Source organism: Podarcis tiliguerta, assembly GCF_965153285.1.
Source record: "Podarcis tiliguerta genome assembly, chromosome: 13".
Taxonomy (NCBI): domain Eukaryota; kingdom Metazoa; phylum Chordata; class Lepidosauria; order Squamata; family Lacertidae; genus Podarcis; species Podarcis tiliguerta.
The window spans coordinates 24,883,605-24,906,972 of NC_139546.1; the positions used below are offsets into that span (position 1 = coordinate 24,883,605).

The window sequence follows — 23,368 nt, forward strand, 5'->3', positions numbered from 1 at the left end:
AGCCTCAGGGATTCCTTGGCAGACAAATCCATTTGGGAAAGCGTTTCACGAAGGTAGACATTTCGAAAAGAGATAGAGTCTCAAGTAGGAAGGGTCTTTTCCTGTCCCAGATACATGAGATGATTTAATTGGAGATGCCTGGGATTTAACGTGAGACTTCCTAAATGCCAAACATGTGCTCTGTCACTCCAAATGCTTGGCCCTTCTCCAAACACCGGCTGGGAATGAATACATATTTTGACTGGATCCCCCCCCATCTCCCCCCCCCCAAAAAAAAAGCTGAAAGAGGAAGGTTGGCAACAGAACAAGCCCATTCCTGAGAGGCAGGGCTGAATCTCAGGGTGGAAGTGACTCATGCAAGTCCGTTGTGGCACAGCTGGCATGATATCAGAGAGTCCTAGGGCATCACCACCACCCTCTCCCATCATTCTTTGGGCTTCTCGGTTTCCTGTAGCGAGGTGATAGAGAAAAGATTGGTTGCATTGTTTGCATCTAGGTAGAGCAGGGGTAGGCAGCCTAAGGCCCGTGGGCCAGATGCGGCCCAAACGCCTTCTCAATCTGGCCCACGGATGGTCCGGGAATCAGCGTGTTTTTACATGAGTAGAATGTGTCCTTTTATTTAAAATGCATCTCTGGGTTATTTGTGGGGCATAGGAATTTGTTCATCCCCCCCAAAAAAAATATATTGTCCGGCCCACCACATGGTCTGAGGGATGGTGGACCAGCCCACGGCTGAAAAAGGTTGCTGACCCCTGAGGTAGAGCATGTCCCGGGTTCAATGCCTGGCATCTCCAGGTGCGGCCTGGAGAGCCACTGCCAATCAGTGCGGGTGATATTGAGCTAGGTGGACCAGTGGTCTGACTCAGTATGTGGCAGCTTCCTGTGTAGAGAGTTCAGGAGACACAAATGCCCCTTGCTTGTCAAGAGCGGGGGGCAGTTGTTTTGTGGGCCGAATGTTGCCTAATAAAAATGTTTTCTTCCTATTTGGCGCGCGCAGAATTCTTGAAACCGACTTGCACGGGAGGGAGGGAGGGAGGCAGCTGCATGTTTTCCAGGCCTTTCTACCCCTGCCTCTGTAACTCTATGATGATCTCACTGTCTCCTCTCCTCTCCATCCCTCGCTCTTCAGAAAACCGATATGCCCAAAGAGGCAGGACAGCCTGCCAGAGGTGAAACGAGAAGACTTAGCAAGCGGCTGGCTTTTGTTCAGGATTCATGCTGATGGGGCCCTTGGCCAGCTGCCTCCATCTTGCGCAGCTTTCCCTCTCTCTGTGTGTTTATCAGCCGAGTCCTACAAGAAAGGTGGGGCAGGCCGGGAGGGGGAAACAAACAGGCCGAGTGCTCTTGGCCAGCTTGCCAAGAAAACGAAGGAGCAGCTGGAAACGGCATTTATCTTATCAGCACGTCATTCCCAAATGGAAGGGTCATTAAAATGAATGATTCCAGTGTGAAGGCCCACAGAATCTTCCTTATGAGTTGGCACCGAAGGCAGGGCGGAGAGTCGTAAATCTAACTATTTTCCGCAGCAGCCTCGCTACAAGCTGAAGCAACAGGCATCCATTTGCTCAATCATAACAACCACAACCGTCACCACCACCACAGCGAACACAAAGCTCAACAACCAGGTCAGGATTTATTTAGCCAGATTTGGGGAGCGGGGCAATGGGAGAGAAAGGGAGACTAGCTTGTTGTGCAGTAGGCATTGCCAGTAAAGATTATGGGGTTATAATTTTTGATCAACTGAGTCCTGGCACAAAAAGGGCACTCTTAAGCAGATGAAGTGTTGGGCCCAACTGACTGTAGTGATCTGAAAGCATGGATTAGAACAAGGATGGGGAATATTTTTGGCCCAGCCGGCCAGAATCAATGCCCACCCCAACAGGCCAACTTTGTCCAGTGAATGGAACAACCCACACGTCCCTCACCTAGCAACATTAGGACATCAAATAATTTCCAGGTAGCTTGTGCTCCCCCAATACACGCACAAAGTCGTTGTGTCACATTTTCCAAGTGCCTAACAGCCACCTTGTGCTTAGTATCCCTCAGGCCTTCCTTGTAGGCCCTTCAGGGATGCAAACCATCAGTGTAGCTCCTCTGTATGCAGAAGTTGAGAGAGGTGCAGTGAGGAACTCCAACCAGCAGATGGCAGCAGAGAGGTGGCTGCAGGGTTGCAGGAGGGAACTCCCAACAGGTGGCAGGAGATGATGGTTTCTGGGGAAGATAGTAGGAATTGCTCTAAGCTTCCCCTCCTAGGGTAGCTCTAAGCTTCCCCTCCTAGGTTACTTTCAGCAATAGTGATTTCAGCCAGTAGTGTTTCAGCCTGTGAAGCTAACTGAATCATTCTACAGGAGACCCTTTGTTCTTCTGTCCCACAGAGAGAGAGAGAGAGAGAGACTCTCTTTCCCTGACCAGATAAGTGATCCCTGCTCTTCAGCTTTATATTTGGGGCTTCCTGAATGCAGGCTCCCCACCTCAGGGCAATGATAGGAGCTTCCCATTTCTCTGGAAGCAGCGATTTCCAAGGCCACTCGTAGTACTGAGTTAGTTTTTGGTTTTGCATGAGAGAGAGAGAACAGGAGACTTGCAATATCTTTGTGACATTTCCTTTATTTACAAATATACAAGCAGCACATAAGTGGAAGCAAACGGGCACTCCAACTGCAGGTAGAATATCTTTCGGAGAGCAACTGGAGCAGTTCTCCAAAATGGCATTCCTAGATTTCAGCTCACTCCACATAAAAATCCTCAGAGCTCCCCGGAGCCGTTCAGATGTAACACAAAATCATGGCTTGCTGTTATACAATGACCATGCCCTGAGTAATTTTAAGTTTGCACACTCTCTTCTCCTTCTCTCGCTTACCTATGTACAGCTATGCTTTTGATCTTAGCTGTGGCAAAACCCCTCCTCTGAAAGTGTAGTTTACATTGGGGGAAATCCCCCATTGGTGCTAACACGGAGGAGGTTTTCTCCAAATATTAGCTTTAGAGGACAGCAGCAGGGAATGAAAAAATTAAACTCCCCTCTGTGTCTGCTGGAATCCCAATAATTTCTCCCTGCCCACCAACCAAGACTTGAAATCCTGCATTTTAAATGCAAAGGCACATTTAACATCACACCTAGTTTGGATCGAATTGCTTCTCTTACACACCCACCACCACATACCTGCTTTTCAGGGTACTGGTCTAAGACCACCACCACCACCTCTCTAGGTGAATTGTCTAGGGAATACCCACAGCCATCAAAACAGGAATGGAGAGCCTGCTGCCCTCCAGATGTTGTTGAACTACAAATCCCATCAGCCCCAGCCATCATGGCCGAATGGTCAAGGATGTTGGGAGTTGTAGTCTAGTAACAGCTAGAGGGCTGCCGGTTGTCTCCACCTCTTCATTTAATAAGCATTAGGATTCTTTTGCTTAAAATACCTGACTGCCATTGGGTGTCTTTATGCAAAACTATAGCAGTAGACCAATTCATAGTCATTGAGACAAGGTAAACCAGGTTACCTGATCATTGCTAAAGGAGGCTTTTCTTTATGTCAGTTCTCCTCCCACCCACCCCCACCCCCACTGCAAAGCCCAATTTAGCTTGCTAAGAAGTGTACCAAGTATATGGACAGTTCCTCGTTGTGCTGGATGTTCCTGGTGTGGAAACGATCCACACCCGTCACGATTGATTTCGATTTGTGTGTTGCTTATTTTACCGTTTATAAATAGCTTTCCCAAGAAATGCTCAGACTAGGCGATGTACAACAATCATAACATTTTTTTTAAAAAAGGAAGTTTCAATAAACAATGAAGAACAGTAATATTCACAGCAATTTTTAAAACATTGCGACCAATATATTAGCAGATAATCACAGCACTAATTGCACGCGGAAGCCTGGTAGAGAGGCAGGGCAAGAAGAGTCGCCATGCAGAAGTATAAAGTCACATGTAGACTTTAGCCCTTAGTTGAAACCCATAAGAGAGGGATCATAATGAATGTACAGGGTTGACACCAACTAGATGTCAGAAAGAGGAAGATGGCTGCCTCTCTCCCAAGCCACATCTCCCTGTTTTGCTGGGGTGGGAGGGTAAAGAGGACTCTGATGATGGGGATCTAGATCTTTCTCTCCAAAGCAAGGGCACTCAACATGGTGCCCTCTGAGTGTTAGGGCCCAACTTCCACCATCCCCAGCCACTGGCCATGTTGGCTGAGGAGATGGGAGCTGATGTCTAACAACTTCTGGAAGACCATGTGTTGGCTACCGCTGCTCTAGAGGCCAAAAGTGGAAATGGGCCTACCTGGGGGGCAAACACTCTCAAAAGACCCATCCAAGTACTTAAGGTTAAAGCTTATACTGCTTCCCCCCCCCAGGTTGGCAAGTCAAATGGAATGTAGTTTCCAGAGAATCTGTGAAGAAGGAACCGTGGTGACTAATTCTTACCCAATTAAACACCAGAGAGATGTGGATGGGCTAGATCATGTCAGGCTTAGATTAATGTAGTTGTGAGGGGGTAGGGGCAGGTGTAATTGCCGTTGTCATTCCCCCTAAGGAACAAAAAAAAGAGAGCATTGTGGTAACATCCCCATTTGTGATCCATCTGTTCATCAAACAGCACTATGGCAGTTCATCAAGGAAAGCCTCAGCGTCCTGTTCTCTTCAGTCAAGTCACTCTTGCACCCCTTCTGCAGGTTGGTGGCAATCCAAGTCTCCCTTCAGCTCCAGGCTTCCCGGCAACTTGACCCCGGTTTTCCGATCTACACACCAACATTTCCCTCGTTGCCCATCCAACGCTGGGTGACACTTAAAGGGCAGAGGAATAAAATTAGAATTGACAGTTCTTTATTAGGATTTAAAAGTACCTGATCCACCTGTGTCCACCTAGAGCCACAGGGAGGAATATATTCTCAAGCAACATTTCTCCAAAGAAAATAGTGACATCCTATTCCATAATGATAATAATAATAATAATAATAATAATAATAATAATAATAATAATAATTCTATTGTTTATCCTCTACCCATCTGACTGGGTTGCCCCAGCCACTTTGGTTGGCTTCCAACATAACAAAACATTAAACATTTTTTAAAAATTCCGTATACAGGGATGCCTTCAGATGTCTTCTAAAGGTTGTATAGTTACTTATCTCCTTGGCTCAGAGGTTGCATACCTCCATACCCTCCAACATTTCTCCAATGAAAATAGGAACGTCCTAAGGAAAAGCGAGGGGCGCGGGTGGCGCTGTGGGTTAAACCACAGAGCCTAGGACTTGCCAATCAGAAGGTCGCCGGTTCGAATCCCCGCGACGGGGTGAGCTCCCATTGTTCGGTCCCAGCTCCTGCCCACCTAGCAGTTCGAAAGTCTGTCAAAGTGCAAGTAGATAAATAGGTACCGCTCCGGCGGGAAGGTAAACGGTGTTTCCAGGCGCTGTTCTGGTTCCCCAGAAGTGGCTTAGTCATGCTGGCCACATGACCCAAAAGCTGTACACCGGCTCCCTCGGCCAATAAAGCGAGATGAGCACCGCAACCCCAGAGTCGGTCACGACTGGACCTAATGGTCAGGGGTCCCTTTACCTTTAAAGAAAAGCGGGGCATTCCAAAATCAAATCGGAAACTGGGATGGCTTCTGTAAATCCAGGACTTTCCCTGGAATATAGGGACACTTGTAGGGTCTGGCATTCTCCGTGGCAGTCCCTAGGTTGTGGAATTCTCTCCCCACAGAGGTGCATCTGATGCCTTCACTAAACAGCTTTCAGCAATTGCTGAAGATGCACTTCTATACTTTTGGCTTTGCAAGACTTGTTATGTTTTTAAGCAGGAGTTGCATACTTGGGCTCACTTAACACAGCCTGGTTATGTCTTAACTAGTAAATGCATAGCATATGCTCATGATTTATAAAGTAAATGATGCTGGTGAATCAAAGGGCAGACAACACAAAACTGAGATCCACCCATCTTTCAGCCAATGCTCTAGTATTACCTGTTTGGGGTGAAAGTTCCCATTGTGGTCACAGTTAGGAATGGGGATTATGTACAGGTCCTCGTGGGTTCTGGTTTGGGAAGCTGCTAATCTCTCCAGCGCTCTGTGAAGTTCACTCTGACATGAGCCTTGGACCTGTTGGCAAAACAGTAGGAGGCAACGGAGTCAGAATGTGGACGGCAAGAAGTGGAGAAGGCGTGGAAGCCCCAAGCAGAAGCCCCACTGTGCTTGCAGCCTCCTTGTTGGAAAGGATGCAAATATCTCCAGGGCTGAACTGTATTCCCTTTTTTTCCAGCATAGGACAATATATAACTGCTATGCAACAAAAATGCCCTGCTCTATCTTTGCAGCTCTATCTTAAACATAAGCTGGGGTTGTGAATTAAATGAAGGCGAATGCTTTGTGAGAGTGGCCTTGATTTGGAGAAAGGCTGATGGGGATCTACACAAGCGGTGACCCACAAAGCTGAACACAGCCTACCAGGCGTGTATGGTCACATATCAGAGGCTTGATAAACCCGTTTTGCTGCCTTACCTGGAATTGTAACCACGCACTGTAAACATGGTTGGTGGGCTGTGTTCTGCTTGGTAGGTCACATAAGCTATGCTGCACATATGTAAACCAAATCACGGTGCTGTGTTGCAAAAGGCTGGAAAGCTGTGGCCTCCCAATGACATTTTTTTAATCAGCCACGTTCTCTCTTGCACAGCCTTTCTCGGATCTCTGCTACTGAATTGTTCAATGGGATATGGTGATGAAAACTTGAGATTCATAGGCCTGCTTGTAGAACTACTTCCTCTTTGTGGTACAAATATGCACAAGTGACATACTCATTCTGATTTAAGTTACAATTTTCCGGGTTGACCTGCTGCCTCTTGGCCAGCACATCCCATTTTAGCAACAACTGTAAGAAAAACACTGGGGCCTAATTTGAATAGTAGAGTGCTTGGTATCTGGTGGGAGGGGCTTGTGTGTTCTGCTCCGGAATTGGCCCCTCCCTTCAGTGTGTGTTCCGTTAAGAATATCAGTTAAGAGGGACTAACTGCCTCTTCTTGTTTCTTGCCTCACACTTGCCTCGTGATGCTGTATTTAGTTTCTCTCAGACATTATGTTATTTTGTTACAGTTTTCTCTCAGTTTATTATTAAAGCTTGTTTACATTTACGTGAGCCACTTATTTTGTTCAAAGAAAAAGAAACTGCTGAAGAATGGTGGAATATCCTAAACTTGGGTGAATGAGGGGATATTCCTAGTTTGCCAGGAGGATTGATTTTGTAAATCATCCCACCTCCACAACAAGTTGTACATTTTTACAGAACCATGCTCCTCGCTATTAACATTAACATGTGATTTAGAAAATCATCATTCAAAGTGCACTGGAGTTTTCTTGGATTAGTATTTAGAATTATATCTAAATATACAGTGGTGCCTCGCAAGACGAAATTAATCCGTTCCGTGAGTCTCTTCGTCTTGCGGTTTCTTCGTCTTGCGAAGCACGGCTATTAGCGGATTAGCAGCTTTAAGAAAAAGGAAACAAACTCGCAAGAACTCGCAAGACATTTCGTCTTGCAAAGCAAGCCCATAGGGAAATTCGTCTTGCAGAATGACTCAAAAAACGGAAAACTCTTTCGTCTAGCGAGTTTTTCGTCTTGCGAGGCATTCGTCTTGCGGGGCACCACTGTATATATATATTAAAAAAACACGCCCTACTTGCCATATGTTCGGGTTTCCCCCGGACATTTTGCCAATTCAGCAAAAATCCGCCTGGACGCCATTTTGCTGCCTGATTCCCGGATGTGTCGAAGAATACCTGGGCGTTTGGCAGCCCTAGTTGAAGCAAGTTGGATGATGCCTTTATTAAAGCCATTGAGAGGCAGAAATGTTGCTTTACTTAGCTCTGCTGTGAAATAAGGAACGTGTGGCCCTTCAGATGCATTTGGACTACAATTCCCAACCTCCTTGACCACTGGCTATGCTGTCAGGAGCCAATGGTAGTTGGGGTGCTTCCATTTCTGGGTGGAATTCAATCATATCCTGGCAAATTCAGGTTGCGCAGTTGAGGTTGATTCAGAGCTCTTGCACAACAAACCCTGCACCCACCCCCATACAGGGACTTTTTGCAATAAGGAAAGAGATGGGAAAATGCACTGGGTAATGCAGGACAACGCTTGCTTGTGGCAACACTATATAACCTCCCCTCTAGCAAATCAGAAAAATGCTCAGTAAAGAGGCATTGCCATTTCACCTGCCCATAAACTCTGGCCGTAACCCTGATCCGAAAGCACACTGAAGTGCTCACAAAATCAGGACAAAATGTTCATTAAATGGCTCATTTGGAAGCAACCTTGGAGTCCAACATTTGGAGGGCCAAAGGTTTAAAGGAACAGCAAAGTCGGGCGACAGAAGTGGAGGTACCTAATCTGCTCAGATGGTGGCTTTTCGTTCCCCCACCCCTGAAGAGAAACCAGGACACCTCACCACTGGCCGGGTGTCCTCCCGGATGGGCAGGTTCCCACTGGTCCTCATTTTGACAACAGTGTTTATCCGCTCGCGGTTCCTTGCTTGCTGCTTCTGACGGCATTTTCTGTCTTGGATGCTGCAGGGGCTGAAGTTGATGGTGGGCGGGAGGTCAACCTCCTCGGGATCTAAATAGGAATGAAGTCACAGCGGCATGAAAATAATTGCCAGAGGCGATTTGTTTTAGGGGCTGGAGCTTGCAAAGAGCAGTCTCAACAGATTTTTGAGGACACGCACACCCCAACAGTTAGCCGCCGCATCGGTTGCTTTACAGGGAATATCAGTGTGGGGGCTTCCTGAGTTTCCAAAAGATTCTCCTCTTTCCCTGCAGTTCTCACTGTGAGGAAGCCAGGCACATTGACTACGCAGCTCATGCTGACCATTGTCGGATGTGTGGACCAGCTGGTCCTGCATGTTTGAAACAAGGCGATATGCTCAAGCAGCTCCTAAGAAGAAATATATCTCAGGTTCAAGGCCTGTGACCGAGAAACCTTGTCCTGTTCACCTACCATTGCAAATCTGTCTGGGGCGCAAAGGAAATTATCCCTGCATGTTCCTAGCACTGAAAGCAGGTTTCCATAGCTAATCCCCCGGCTGAGGTTTTGCTCAAAAGCAAGCACTCCTGGAGTGGTGAGGCAGAGGCATTCTGCACATGCTCAGAGGCTAATACTTCACATATTCCAGCGATGGCAATCAAAAGAGGAGCGGGGCCTGTGTCTTGGCTGAAATCAAGTCTTAGAGAGGATGTGTGGCTAGCAAACTGGGCCACGAAAGGTATTTTTTTGCCAACCCTGCTCTGAGTTGGCCCACATACAAGCCTTTCATGGATTGCCTCAGCCTCCCTCCCCCCATCCTTTCTCTCTTCTAAATCCTGCCCAGTTGGCTTCCTCTGAGTTTCCAAAGTATGGCTGTTCTCCCTTTAATCCCTCTTTTCCAAATGGGCCGCATCCAAGTTTCCATTCATTTATGTGCAACTTTGGATCAATTTCTCGTCAGCTAACAAACACTGGAGATGCTGCTTTGCTTGCCTGTAGAGCAAGGGGACAGGGTTTTTCCTGTAGGTAAGATCTCTGCTGTTCCCTTCCAAAAAAAACCCTTAGGAGGCAAACTTCACGAGAGGCTGAAGAAATAGGATAGAAGTCTATTTTACAAAAACTCCTGTTTTCAGTTATTACACCTAACCTGTTTTGAGTGTCAGCTTCGTCAGATTCAGTAGTCTCCTTATGAGGGGTTCCTCTATAGAGAACTCACATTGACCATGTCAATACATCATGCTAAACTATGGTTTAGTCATGCTAAACTATGGTTTGGCACAGGGCAGGGGACCTTTCGCCTTTCAAGTGTTGCTGAACTACATCTCCCATCAGCCCCAGCCAGCATGACAGTGGGGGTTATAGTGCAACAGCAACTGGAGGGTCAAATGTTTCCAACCACTGGTATATCATGGCATGCAGAAGCAAGACATTTAGCTCTTCATCTGAACCCTCTTTTGGGTGCCCCTTCTGAGGGAGGCCTGAAGGATGGTGGCAAGTGGGGAGGGCCTTTGGTAGGTCTTCGTCTGTGGAATTCTCTCCCCAGTTAGGCCCACCTGGTGCCATCATTAACTTATTTTTGGTGCCAAGTTAAACAAAAAACTCCCTGCTCCCAGGCATTTGATAGATAATGGTGATTTTGCTACATGAATACAGTATATGTTTTTGCTGCTGTTTTATTGGCTCCCTTCTCTGGATTATTGCATGTCTTTTATGGAAATAGATGGCTCTTTTTTCTAATGTTATTATTTATTACCAACCTAAAATCTCAAGTCAGGTCATAACCATTTACAATACATTAAAAATATTTTAAAACAAAATCATCACAACAATAGAGTAGATCTTACAACTATACCTCTCAGGTGCCAAACGCCAGAGTAAATAAGGCTGTGCAATATCTGGTTTTCAACATTGTGATATATCACCAGCTAAACATCACAATACAGTGGTACCTCCGCTTCCGAATGGGATCCGTTCTGGAGCTCCTGTCAGATCCTGAGGAATTTGCAACTGGAGGTGCCGCTTCTGCACATGCGTGCTGTGCGGTTTAGCGCTTCTGCGCATGCATGCCGAAACCCAGAAAAATATTTCTGGGTTTGCCATGCACATATCCCAAACGATACGTAACCGGAAGTGAATGTAAGTAGAGATACCACTGTATACCAATATATCACAATGTTTGAAATAAGGATGGACCTATGTAGAGGCATTGGCTGGCTTCATGGTTTTCCCCACATTGTGCTTTTTGCATAGTGCGCACACACACACACACACCATGAATCATAATATATTGCCAGGTCAAAAATTATGAAACCGATATCACAGTATGGATTTCAAACCAGTTTTGGTCAATATATCGTCCAGCCCTATTCTTCAGCATTCACCAAAAACTGTATAGTGAAGGTGTCAGTTGCACCTCTGTGGAGAGGGAGTTCCACAGTTTAGGGGCTGCCACAGAAATGACCTCTCACAAGCAACATCTCCCCCCCCCCCAGCATCTGGGGGCGTCAGACACCCCCCCCAAGTGGGCCCCCTCTCCTTTCTTAACACACAAGAGGCTCTGTAGGGAAGGAGGTGGTCTTTCAGACATCTGGAGCTTACCTTCAAATTTTGTAAGTCACTTAATGTCTCTTTATGCAGCAAGCAACTAATAAATGTAATACTAATGTGTTCTGTTCCTGCTGTATAGCTGAGGGAAAGGTCTTGTGAGCTTTCTCTTCCACTTTTTTTATGTCATTGGGACCCAGAATTGCAGTTACCATAAACGGTGGTTAAATTCAACCAGTCAGCCTCAGAAACCACGGTTTGAAGTTGGCTTGTTTGAAACTAACCGTAGTTAATAGAAACCGGAGTTTGTCATTCCAAGTGACATAACTTGTCCAAATCAAAAGCTCCTGAGCTCCTTCCTTTTGTTACACAGGCAGAGGAGAGAGGATGAGGACGAGCCCAAGGCTTGCTGTGGCTCGTTCCTGCTTGTACACCTCCACAAAGACACAGCTGCTATGCCCTTCCTTGTTCCCCCTCAACCTCCAAAGCCACTTAGTTGGGATGCATTGTATGATCTCAGCCTCCCACTGAAGACAGCCAGAGAAGGCCTGTTCAGAATCGCTATCCATCATCTATGGGGGCAAGTTTGATGAGACATTCTTACTTTTTTCTAATATAATGCTGAGCTTTCAAATTCTTAAAATTCTGCTATTCAGGAGCCAGACTGCATATGCATAACCAGCAGAAAATGCAGCGAGGTTGTTTCCTCCTGCCGTGTTTCAAATCACATTTGCACGTGACTGTGGACATCAGTGTAGCTGAATGTGATTCCAAGCCACCTGCTGTCTGTCCAGACTAGCGTGTGGTGATGGAGCTTGAATGTCTTCACATGGCTTTTTGTTTTCAAATCTGATTAAAGCTGGTTTGCGAGGAAATGCATCAATACACAGTATTTCTCAAGAAACTACAGGATAGATGTCGACTGTGGCCAACTTCGCAAACCAGCAATGGGAGTGCACTGAAGGCAGAGTAAACGAAAGTGTGTGCACAGCCTTTATGTTGCACTAGGGAGGATAGTCATTTGTATTTGCTAAATTAACAGATACATGCTTTTTAAGCACTAGGCAAAGGTGTAAGTTGAAGTGTGTGTTTCCATGAGGAAATGGATCACATGTGTTAGTGTTTAATGAGACACGCCAACTCAGCCACCAAAGCCTCATGAAAGTTAGTTTTCTCTGCTCTCTTCTGTTGTGAGGGGCTATTATTTTGTCTCATGTTAAACAGGTATATCTAATATAACCTGAGAGAGACAGACCAGGATTAAGTGTATGAGGAGCCTAAGGCAAATAGGAATGAAGAAGCTAAGTTACACTACTTCATACATTCCCTCTTCTACAAAACTATTGAAGGTAAATTATCATTGCAAATTTGGTTACCCTTGCTCTGGGCCCTGGAGGTGCCACTCGGGTCACATTACCCCTACACCAATTGAAGCACATAGCCTTTTCTTTCTTTCTTTTTTCGGACCACACATCCTCACATTCTGAGTGAAATGGTTGAGGAAGTGCCATTAGCTAGACAAAATCAGCACCTGAGGAGCCAGTGAGCAGAAGAAGAAGAAGAAGAAGAGTTTGGATTTGATATCCCGCTTTATCACTACCCTAAGGAGTCTCAAAGCAGCTAACAATCTCCTTTCCCTTCCTCTCCCACAACAAACACTCTGTGAGGTGAGTGAGGCTGAGAGACTTCAGAGAAGTGTGACTAGCCCAAGGTCACCCAGCAGCTGCATGTGGAGGAGCAGGGAATCAAACCCGGTTCACCAGATTACGAGTCCACTTCTCTTAACCACTACACCACACTGGAAATGAGATTGTTGCCTTTCATTTTCCACAAGTGCTGGGTGAGAAGCAGCACCTTGCAAGCCCAAGCTGGCCTGCAGAGGGGATGAAAGGGGCCAAAGTAATGTGGGCATTGTAAGTGGCTTATGGGCTGTAAGTCGGCCATCTCAAATATATGCCACCAGGCTTCAATAATCAGCAGGGGCTGCAGGTTTACTTTGGCTCTTCCAGTTGCTGTTACCTGTGCTGCCATTATCTTCCCTCCTGCCCCTCTTCAACGGCACATCCAGCTCAGTCTTCCTGACTGTAGATCTACCCACTCCCACCCCAGGCCCAAAGAGAGAAGCCATGACACTGGAGAAAGAAAAAGGGCTGGCAGGCTAGCAGGATAGTGCACATTTGAAATGTCTGCATGCTCAGTATCTGCTTTCTCTTACTCTCCTTGGTGGCAGCCCAGCCCATTTCGCCACCTGAGGCAAAACAGGAATTGCTGCCTCCTGGTACACTCCGCCCCTGCTCTCACCAAATCCAACAGGAATTGGGGCACTTCTCAAAGTGTTGCTGCTGGCTTAGCTTCTCAGCTCTGCCTCTCCTCCAGCCCATAGTGAGACCAGCATTGATTGTTATCAACCATAAGCAAAACATGGGGGTAGGCGAGTCAGCTCTATATTAGGAATCTCTTTACCTACCACCTGCAGGGAGGGTTAAAAAATAAATAAAGGATTTCCTTGCAACAGCAAGGTATCTCGGATTATCAGCAGATAGTCGTGACAATCCCAGGCAATTTGGGACAGAGAGCAGGACTCTGCAAAGCACTATGCACGTTGATGGCGCTGGAAATAATGGTGGTGGCGACAGCAGCACCTTGAACATCTTAGCTTTTGTTGAAAAGTAAGCTTCTAGCCCATATGACTACGAGAGAAAAACAGTTGCTGATAGGAAGTGGGTATGGGGGAGCAGGACTTTCAGTGGACATAGCATAGATTGTCACTCAACTGCATAGCTTCTGGATGGTGGCTTCTCTACTACCAGCACACCTATAGTGGTACCTCGGGTTAAGTACTTAATTCGTTCCGGAGGTCCATTCTTAACCTGAAACTGTTCTTAACCTGAAGCACCACTTTAGCTAATGGGGCCTCCCGCTGCCGCCGCGCCGCCAGAGCATGGTTTCTGTTCTCATCCTGAAGCAAAGTTCTTAACCTGAAGCACTATTTCTGGGTTAGCGGAGTCTGTAACCTGAAGCGTATGTAACCAGAGGTACCACTGTACTGACAATCTTCAGACCACCCCCTTCCTCCGTTTCGCCCCAGTCTCCAAAATCTTTGACCACCTGGCTCTGGGAACCAAAATAAATGCTACAAAGTAAGAAAACATAAGCCACATGCAGAGTTTATTCTGCAGGATCGAAGCCTCTTTGGTGTAGCGCTCGACTTCCATTAGTGCCAAATGTTAGGGATCCTAAAACTGTCTCTTAGGTGATAAAGCCCAAGCTGTGTCTCTCTGGAAAGGCTCAGGGTTTCCTAAGGTGCTCTGACTTTACAGCAAGGAAGCGTGTATTGATAATGCCTCTGGCTAAGATTACATGTAAACGCTGTCTGTTTACGCAGAGCCCATTGTTGGTTTTCTGTTGGTGCTATTTGCATTTAAATGCTTGCGATTGGGTGCAAGACAAGCAGGAAGGAAAGCCGGGAAGCAGCAAGCCTATGTTAAAGCGGTGTGTGTGTGTGTGTGTGTGTGTGTGTGTGTGTGTGTGGAAGTGGGCCATAATATCTCACATCAAAAACCTGATATCAGCAATACAGTTTAACAAACAATACGCTCGTTCTCAGACTGAAATATTAACTAAAATAAGTCATCCGGAAGAAAAAGCAATGTATTTTGAGCCAGTGACTGATGAAGGGCATTAATAATAAGGTTTCCGTTAAGTGAGGAGAAATAAATCTGAATCTGTCAGGAGTGCATGTATATTGCCTTCTTGGGCTGCCAGAAAAATGGGAAATGCAACCCACAGCTCATAAAAAGGAATCAGATTCCTCCCTGTCCCCTCATTCTTCAAACCTGGCAAGTTAACCAGCATAATTATTATATCCCGTAATCCATCTACCGGTTCGGGGTAGAGGAAGTAACCACTTCCCTTACAAGCTAAATCCACTTTGACTGCCAACAAAATACTGAAAAATAGAGCTTTATGTGGAAGCAGTGGGTTCTCAGATGGCAACAAATGAAACAGAACGATGTTGGGATATTTCTCTGTTGGCCTATGTAGAATAAAGCCGTGTGTTTGTAAAATCTGTTCCCAATAAGTCTGTTTCAGTGGGTGCTCTCACCAAAAACAGTGAAAAATCTCCAACAGCCCACACATTTTCCAACTACCGGTGATATAATGAAGTTGAATTAGATGCAGCTTGAAAAGTCTTGCATACCAGCAACTAATAATATTACATTCTAGGCTCCTGTTGCTATTTTATTAGTGGGATTCAAGCGGATACAGGCAAATTCAAGTTATGAAATTAAAGTGGATTTTGCACTTTTGCACAACAAACCCACTTCTTATTTAAAACAAAAAACCCACAGACTTTCTGCAATAAGGGAAGCGATGAAAAAATGCACAGGAAATTATAGGATGGCAATTGCTTGACATGACATTGTACAACAGAACTTTCCAAGCTTTTCATGTTGGTGACACACTTTTTAGACATCCATCATTTCGCAGTTCAGTTTTACTAGCAAACTGGAGGTTAAACTAACCCCTTTCCAGCCCTGGGAGGATCACGGGGAGCGTTTGCACGGCACACCTACAGACTGCAAGCTGACACACGTAACATGTCGCGACACACAGTTTGGAAAGCTCTGCTGCACAACCTCCCTGTAAACAAAACAAAACAGAGAGGATACAGAGAGAAGTTTGGAGGGAAGGCGAGCTGGATCTGGAACTTGCCTTAATATTGACAGATGTCTTCTGATGAAATTTAAGTATGCCAAAGTCAGGAAAAAGAACGGGAAGTAGTCCAGGAAATCGTTATTGTTTATGTGCAAAATATGGTAGATATTGGTACATTAGCACGCTTTGATTAAACGCTTGCAATTAGTAGTGATGGGGATAAAATTAGAAGAAAAAAATAATAGTTAAGCATAGATGTGGAATGCATGCACATGCGGTGAAATGCATGAAATGCATGAATCCCGGTAAAATACTTCCGGGTATGCCGCACGCGCACCCCAAAGTTTACGTAAACAGAGGGTTATGCAAATGGACAAATGTACAAAGATTCACAAAATGTTTAGGGCTATGCGTACCCCTGCGTACCCCTCCCAGAAAAAAAGCACTGAACTTTGATCATGTCACCTCTTCCTCGCCTTTTCCCTAAACTAAAAAGTCTCAGACATGACAGCTTTTCCTCATACGGGGAATTGCTCCACCCCCTTGATCATTTGGGTTGCCTTTTTCTGAATCTCCAGTAATATTTTTGAGGGGAGCTGACCCAAACTGTACATAGTATTCAAAATGCAGTTGCACCATCAATTTGTATAACAGCATGATATTGGCAGTTTTATTTTCAGTTCCTTTCCTAATGATCCCTAGTATGGAATTTGACTTCTCTGCAGCTGCTGCATACTGGATCAATGTCTTCACTGAGCTATCTACTATGACCTCAAGGTCTCGAACATAGATGTGAAATTAAATATATTTTTTGCTATGACATGCATAACTTCACACTTATTACACTGAATTGCATTTGTCATTTTACCGCCCATTCTCTGGGTTTGGAAAGGTCTTTTTGGAGTGCTTCACAATTTCTCTTTGTTTCGGTAACCCTGAACAATTTATTATCATCAGCAAACTTGGCCACCATGCTGCTCATTCCTAACTCTAGATTGTTTATGAACAAGTTAAAAAGCACAGGTTCCAATACTGATCCTCGGGGGACTCCACTTTCTACATCTCTTCATTTGGAGAACTGTCCATTTATTCCTATACTTTACTTCCTGCAACTTAACCAATTCCTGATCCACAAGAGGACCTCTCATCTTATTCCTTGACTACTAAACATCCGATATCAACCCATTCGCCTTATGTGCTTGATATTCTCAAAGAACTTTAATAAGTTTGTGAAACAGGACTTGCTCTTTCAGAAACCATGCTGGCTGTGCTTCAACAAGGCTTGTTCTTCTGTATGCTTGTTTATTTTATATTTCCACCAGTTTTCCTGGGACAGACGTTAAACTAACTCTCCTGCAATTTCCAGGATTCCCTCCTGGATCCCATTTTTTAAAAATTGGGTTATATTGGCTACTTTTCAATGCTCAGGGATGGAGGCTGATCTGAGGGACAAGTTACATATTTTGTTAGAAGACTATCAATTTCACATTGCAGTTCTTTGAGAAAGTTCAGGTGGATGCCATCCAGACCTGGTGATTTGCCAGTTTTAAATTTTAGGCCTAGAACTTCATCTCTCGTCATCACTGTCTGCCTTAATTCCTCTGACTTGCCTCCTACAAAGATGAGGAGTCTTCAAGGTTCTCCTCACAACTTCCAGCAGCCTTAAATAACTACAGTTCCCAGGATTCTTTGGAGGACGCCATGACTGTACAAAGTGGTATGACGCTGCTTTAAATGTATAGTGCAGATGAGGCCTATGAAGAGGAGGTGGAGTGACATTTTGGGAGGCCAGGCTCTGGCATCATGCCTCTTCACCTCCTCACCTGGATGAACCTTCATTCCCCTCCACACCAAAGGTGGGAAACCTTTTTCAAAACAAAGACTGCATTCCTTTCTTAGGCAGCCTTTCTGGGGCAACATGCCAATGGCAGCCAGATGCAAAAGAAGGTAAAGCAATGAAGGTGAATTTTACTGTTGTATAGTAGGCTGTTTTCTGCAGGCACTCAAACCTCTCTCTCTGTCATCCAACCGGGCAAGCAAGAAGCATTATCTGAATTCAAGGACACATTTCAGGCCAGCAAAAACACTCAAGGAGGGTGGGAAGCAGGACCAGTGAGCCTAGGGAAAGGCACCGTGGCTGGTGAGGATCCCAAGGGCCAGATTGAGAAGCCTGGCCACATTTAACCTTCTGAGCTCTATCCTTGGCCATTTTAGCACAATAGTCTGTGTCTCTGTTTGTTTAATGTAATTGGCACAAAACCATCTATCTTAAATTAAATCACCAGCATCATCTGCACTATTTCAACTAAGGACGAAAAAGCAGCCAAAGAGTTAAGATTCCCAGCAGAAGCTGAAGAGTTAACAACACAGGCAACAGGCTTTCATAAACATTATTGTTGGCTCGGTGCCCCCCCCCCCACCTCCCGCTTTTGGCGGGTGAGTCCATATGTGCTCGCGGTGGTGTCCATATGTGTTTGCGGTGGTGTCCTTCCCTCCCTGCCTGATTTCTTCCTGCCCGCTGACCCAGGGCTATGGCTACCCCCACTGTCTCTCCAGATACCCCCACATTTTAGCACCCTGCAATGTTTTTTAAAAGGCAGCTTTTAGGGAGCTGAGGTCGTGGTGGGGGGAATGAGGCGAGGCACCGGCTGAGTGGGTCTTGGCACCGTTTGAAGAGCGCAGCAGTCTGGTGCCATGCGCCCCCCCTCCCCCCCGATACCGCTGGTACCAGACCATGGAATAGGTGTTCATCGAGGTGGGCATGCCTCAGGGGACCCACGCAAGGAGTGTCGAGGATGAAGCAACATGTACACTAGAGGACCAGGAACTGATACAAATCACCTTGACAAAAAAGACAACAAGTTCTTTGCTTGAGAATGAGTCTGCTGCTGATCCTTGGGTCCAGAACCAGATGCAGAGGAAGCTGATTCTAGAAAGGTTCGAACAAGAGAACCCTGGATTTGACTTCATTGGGGTATAAATTTCTGGAAGCTGCAGCAAAGGAGGGCCATATTTCTCTAGTCTTGGAAGACTGCTGTCTGTTTTTCAAATGTAATCCCTTGAACTCAAGCAAAAATGTTGTAGAATTGGCCAAAGAACTTACCTGTGAGAACTAGGCTTAAGAATAGTTCACTGCTTATTCTAGACAGCTTTTAGATCACTGAACGATAATAAAAAATGGGGGGGAAGGCAGCTTTTAATTGGCACTCATGCAATGTGGTGAAATTGCTCAAATTTAAGAGCAAAATTAAAAATGCTAAATATAGGAAGTGGTAAAAGCATTTAAGAGGGGAGGGGTAAGGAAGCAACATCCTAAAACAACTTGAGGAATGCATCAATTGCACTTAGCGGCAGCTGCTTTGGACGCTTTGGGAGACGTGGAGGCGTGGAGGGAGAGGAAACATCTTGTTAAAGCTGATTTAAGCTTAACCAGGCAGCAGGATCAGCCCAAGACATGCTGCTGCCTGGGACTAAGGACAGGGTGGCGCCCCACAAACCCACACCCCAAATTTCACGCACAGAAGCCAGCTGGAGCAGCAGTTGAACCTCACTTCAACACTGCCAGCAGGACAACAACAGGCCTGAGGGCAACAGACTAAGCTTACGGGGCACACACATAACCTTGTCTTCCAAGGCATCATTGCTCTTCCCTATCCTAAACGTTCCTTGACCGAGGCAGCTGCGTCACTCTGCCCAATGATGGGGTCGGCCCTGCCAACCAGTCCCTTTATTCGCATAGCCAAAAGGTACAAACACCTTTCCCAACAGGCTGTAGGTCAAGGGTGCTCAGCAGCTACCCCAGAAAAAGCTTGGTAACCATTGTAAAGTCATCACCCACTTCCCTCCCCTACTTCTATTTATGTGCCTCTTAAACCATAGCAATCAGAAGGCACTGTGCCAGGGAAACAGCTGCTTGAAGTTTAAAGGAGGCTGCGGTCTCCCACCAAGGCCCTGAAGCAGAACCCTGTTGAGGGGAGATTGGCATGCGGTGCTTGCAGGCTGCCTGGGAGCATAGAAGGCTTACATCCCTGCAGTGCCACAGATTTCCTTGTGTGGATTTGGGCAGATCAGCTTAGCCTATCTGTCCCTACCTTTCCTCTTTTTTTATTGGGTTGATTTAATTCAGATTAATTCAGAAACTGTTAAGGAACCCTGATGTCCTTTGGAAACGTTTGTCATATGAGCAGGAGCGGTGGAGAAGTTTTTCTAAAAGACACCTTGCCTGAAATTTATGAGTTTTCCTTTACAGTGGTACCTCGGGTTAAGTATTTAATTCGTTCTGGAGGTCCGTACTTAACCTGAAACTGTTCTTAACCTGAAGCACCACTTTAGATAATGGGGCCTCCTGCTGCTGCAGCGCCGCCGGAGCACAATTTCTGTTCTCATCCTGAAGCAAAGTTCTTAATCTGAAGCACTATTTCTGGGTTAGCGGAGTCTGTAACCTGAAGCGTATGTAATCTGAAGCGTATGTAACCCAAGGTACACTGTATTTTGTTATTTGTTCTTCACATTTATATCCCACTTTTTCCTCTGGGGAGTTCAAGGTGGTGTACTCTTACCATTTATGCCCACTTATTCACTTTGATCTGCAGAACAGGCACTATTACGGGTGCCACAGAGTGCCTGTTGCATAGTCGTGGCCAGGTGGGGATCTGAACCTAGACTGTCCTAGTCCAACAGTCTAACCACTACACCACACTGTCTCTCTCCGAGTTGAGTGGATTCCAGAGCACAGTGCTAATCATACAGAGGATAGATCTCTCAAGGGCTGTCTGGTGTAAAAGAACCCTAAGAAGAGAGAGCAGAGCTCTTCAAGTTGCCCATCAACAGTTGGCACCTAGATAGAACTTGGTCACAGTTCCCCCTCCTCCAGCTATGTGTTGCATTTCTGTTTAAATTAGTTCTTTTTCAATTTGCATTTATACATATGAATCACTGCATGCAAATTTCATGTAAATTGGTATACTCTTTTGACTTCTTTTTTGGGGGACGCATTTCCTCCTCTTCTGCTGCTGATGTGTATGTGGCCACCGTCTGGGGCAATATTGTGACCTACTATTGCCTGATCAAGACTTTACTGAGATGCATGTACGCCTGTCCTCTCCAAAACAGCCTGTGTCCTGCACTAAGCCATTAGGTAGCTTAGTATGATGACCTATTGCATGACTCTGCAGAATCAATGTGGAAATCAATGTGGAAAATGTTTCCCGAAGGCAGAATGTTTGAAAACCACTGGTTTGATTATTCATCCTGAACGATTAAGTAATGCAATGTAACTGGAAAGTGGCCAGAGTTAACAGCAGTCTGTTTGTTTTTTAAGCGTTTGCGGGTATTTAAAGAAATAACAGACCTGCCTGTCCACAGTAAATTTGTGGAAAGCATTACAAATAAGGCTAGAATTGTTAAACAAACAGGAAAAAAGCCATAAAAACAGAGGAGAACCTCCTTATATGGAAGCAGTATAGTTCCAATTACCAGGTGCTGGGGGAGGGGGGGACACGAGCAGGAGTCCTTGGAAAGGGAACACAAAGCAGCAAATTTCAATGACTCATCTCCCCCCCCCCCCAAAAAAAGCAAGGGCATGGCATTATCTGTGTGGACATCAGGGCAATTGATGGGCCCTCCTTACTCTGTCAAGGGAATGAAGTGATAATGGGGCTTTCAGGTCTGTTGTGGCCGGACACCATAGATGAATTGGGAATGAATGGATGAATCTTATATTTGTGTCAGCCATCAGCCATAGCAATAAAACAACAATACGATATACAAAGAATAGAAATACCAATAAAAGGTCAATAATGAAATGGGAGGATGAGGAGGATAATCAAGCAAAGGCAAAATACTTCTTTCCTTTTACAGGGATCCTACTTCGCACTAGTCGTTTAAAATAGCAGCACTTCTTTGCAAGACAGTTTGCACTTCTAATTAAAAGCTAAAGCTTGCAATTCAGCTGGCTGGAAACCTTTTGTCAAAGCTTGAAGTATCTTGCAGGCCGAATTTATGCAGTCAGAAGTAAACACAACATAGTTCAGTGCAGCTTACTCCCAGGAAACTATTCACTCAGCATGGCAGTCATGCTAATCCTAATAAATTTGATTTTATGCAATGTAAAGGTAAAGTAAAAGGGACCCCTGACTGTTAGGTCCAGTCGTGGACGACTCTGGGGTTGTGGCGCTCATCTCACTTTACTGGCGAAGGAAGCTGGCGTACAGCTTCTGGGTCACGTGGCCAGCATGACTAAGCCGCTTCTGGCGAACCAGAGCAGCACACGGAAACGCCGTTTACCTTCCCGCTGGAGCAGTACCTATCTATCTGCTTGCACTTTTGACACGCTTTCGAACTGCTAGGTTGGCAGAAGCTGAGACTGAGCAACGGGAGATCACCTTGTCGCGGGGATTCGAACCACCGACCTTCTGATCGGCAGACCCTAGACTCATTGATTTAGACCACAGCGCCACCCGCGTCCCGCAACCCGCGTTATGCAATGTACTGCTACTTTTTGGTGAGTATATGCATGTGAGTGTACAGACACACCCCAATACACACACAGGCAGAAAGACAGATGTATCTTGACCAACTCTGCTGCCTGCATTTTTTGACTGTCCTTGGGCACTGTCTCTGTGAGCTCTTATGTGTTTCCCGTTGTCAGATCCCCTTATACGATGTTTCTTCACCAACCATATTTTCAGAGAGCCAGGGTAGGATGTTTCCACATTCAGTAGCCAGTTTATAGATCATAGAATCATAAAGCTGGAAGGGACTACAAGGATCATCTAGTACAACCCACTGCAATGCAGAAATATTCCACCCAATGTGGGGCTCAGACCCACGACCCTGAGATTAAGCGTCCCATGCTCTACCAACTGAGCTATCCCTCCTGTGTGCCCTGGTCTTCTGGATGGCCAGGCTGCCTGGCCATTGAGAAGATCCAGCATTGCACCACAGTCTGAACAGGTAAGCGTCAAGGAACCCCATGCTTAGTCCTGGCAAGTTGCAAACTGTAGCTTGTTTGACAACATGAAAGGGGAGCTGGGTGGGAGGGGGAAAGGCCAAAAGCGAATTTCAGCCGCGTAGAGTCTTGGCAATAAGCTTTCTGGGTTAAATGTGATTCCAGCGGTGGAATAACCAGATGTTGGCAGACGGGGAGGCGAGTGTCAAGAGAGCACATCTGCTTAGTTTGACATTTCTTGAAAGGGGAAGCAAGCCCAGGATGCTGTGAAGCCAGGGCATTTAAAGCTTCATATTTTGGTAGAGTAAACATTATTTCTCCCCAATGTGCGTGTGTGTGCGTGTGTGTTCTCCTTCGCTCTTCTTGCTGAACTTATCTGCAGCTGCAAGGTCAAGATGTCATGCCGCGAAGCGCACGCTCCCACGCCCGCTGCCGTCTGCATCGAATTATCGATCTCTGCGAACGAAAAGCGTTCCGTGGCGCTTTTGCTTTGAGGATGAGCAACCCTGGCAGACCGAAACAAAACTGTCTGCCAGAAGAACCCCAGGCCTCTTGCCAGCTCTTTTGAATGAAACTGAACAGGGACCCCTCTGTGGAAGCCTTTGAACGTTACAGGACATGTTTTAGCACTGTCAGAGTGAGGTAGGCTAGCTCCGCAGAGGGTAGGCCTGAAATATTGCTTCTACAAGCCGTTGGAAGAA

General features: G+C 45.9%; 1 protein-coding gene across 1 annotated transcript in view; it reads right to left on the minus strand.

The window, feature by feature from the left end:
• Nucleotides 1-2,587: 2,587 nt before the first annotated feature.
• The window catches only part of IGFBP4 (insulin like growth factor binding protein 4), a 38,604-nt gene continuing 17,823 nt past the window's right edge, over nucleotides 2,588-23,368 (minus strand). The window contains exons 2-4 of the mRNA XM_083408784.1: nucleotides 8,442-8,608; nucleotides 5,965-6,099; nucleotides 2,588-4,787 (exon numbers count right to left, since the gene is read on the minus strand). Coding sequence (XP_083264910.1) covers nucleotides 4,653-4,787; nucleotides 5,965-6,099; nucleotides 8,442-8,608 — 437 coding nt within the window. The 3' untranslated portion in view covers nucleotides 2,588-4,652. The remainder of the gene's footprint in view (nucleotides 4,788-5,964; nucleotides 6,100-8,441; nucleotides 8,609-23,368) is intronic.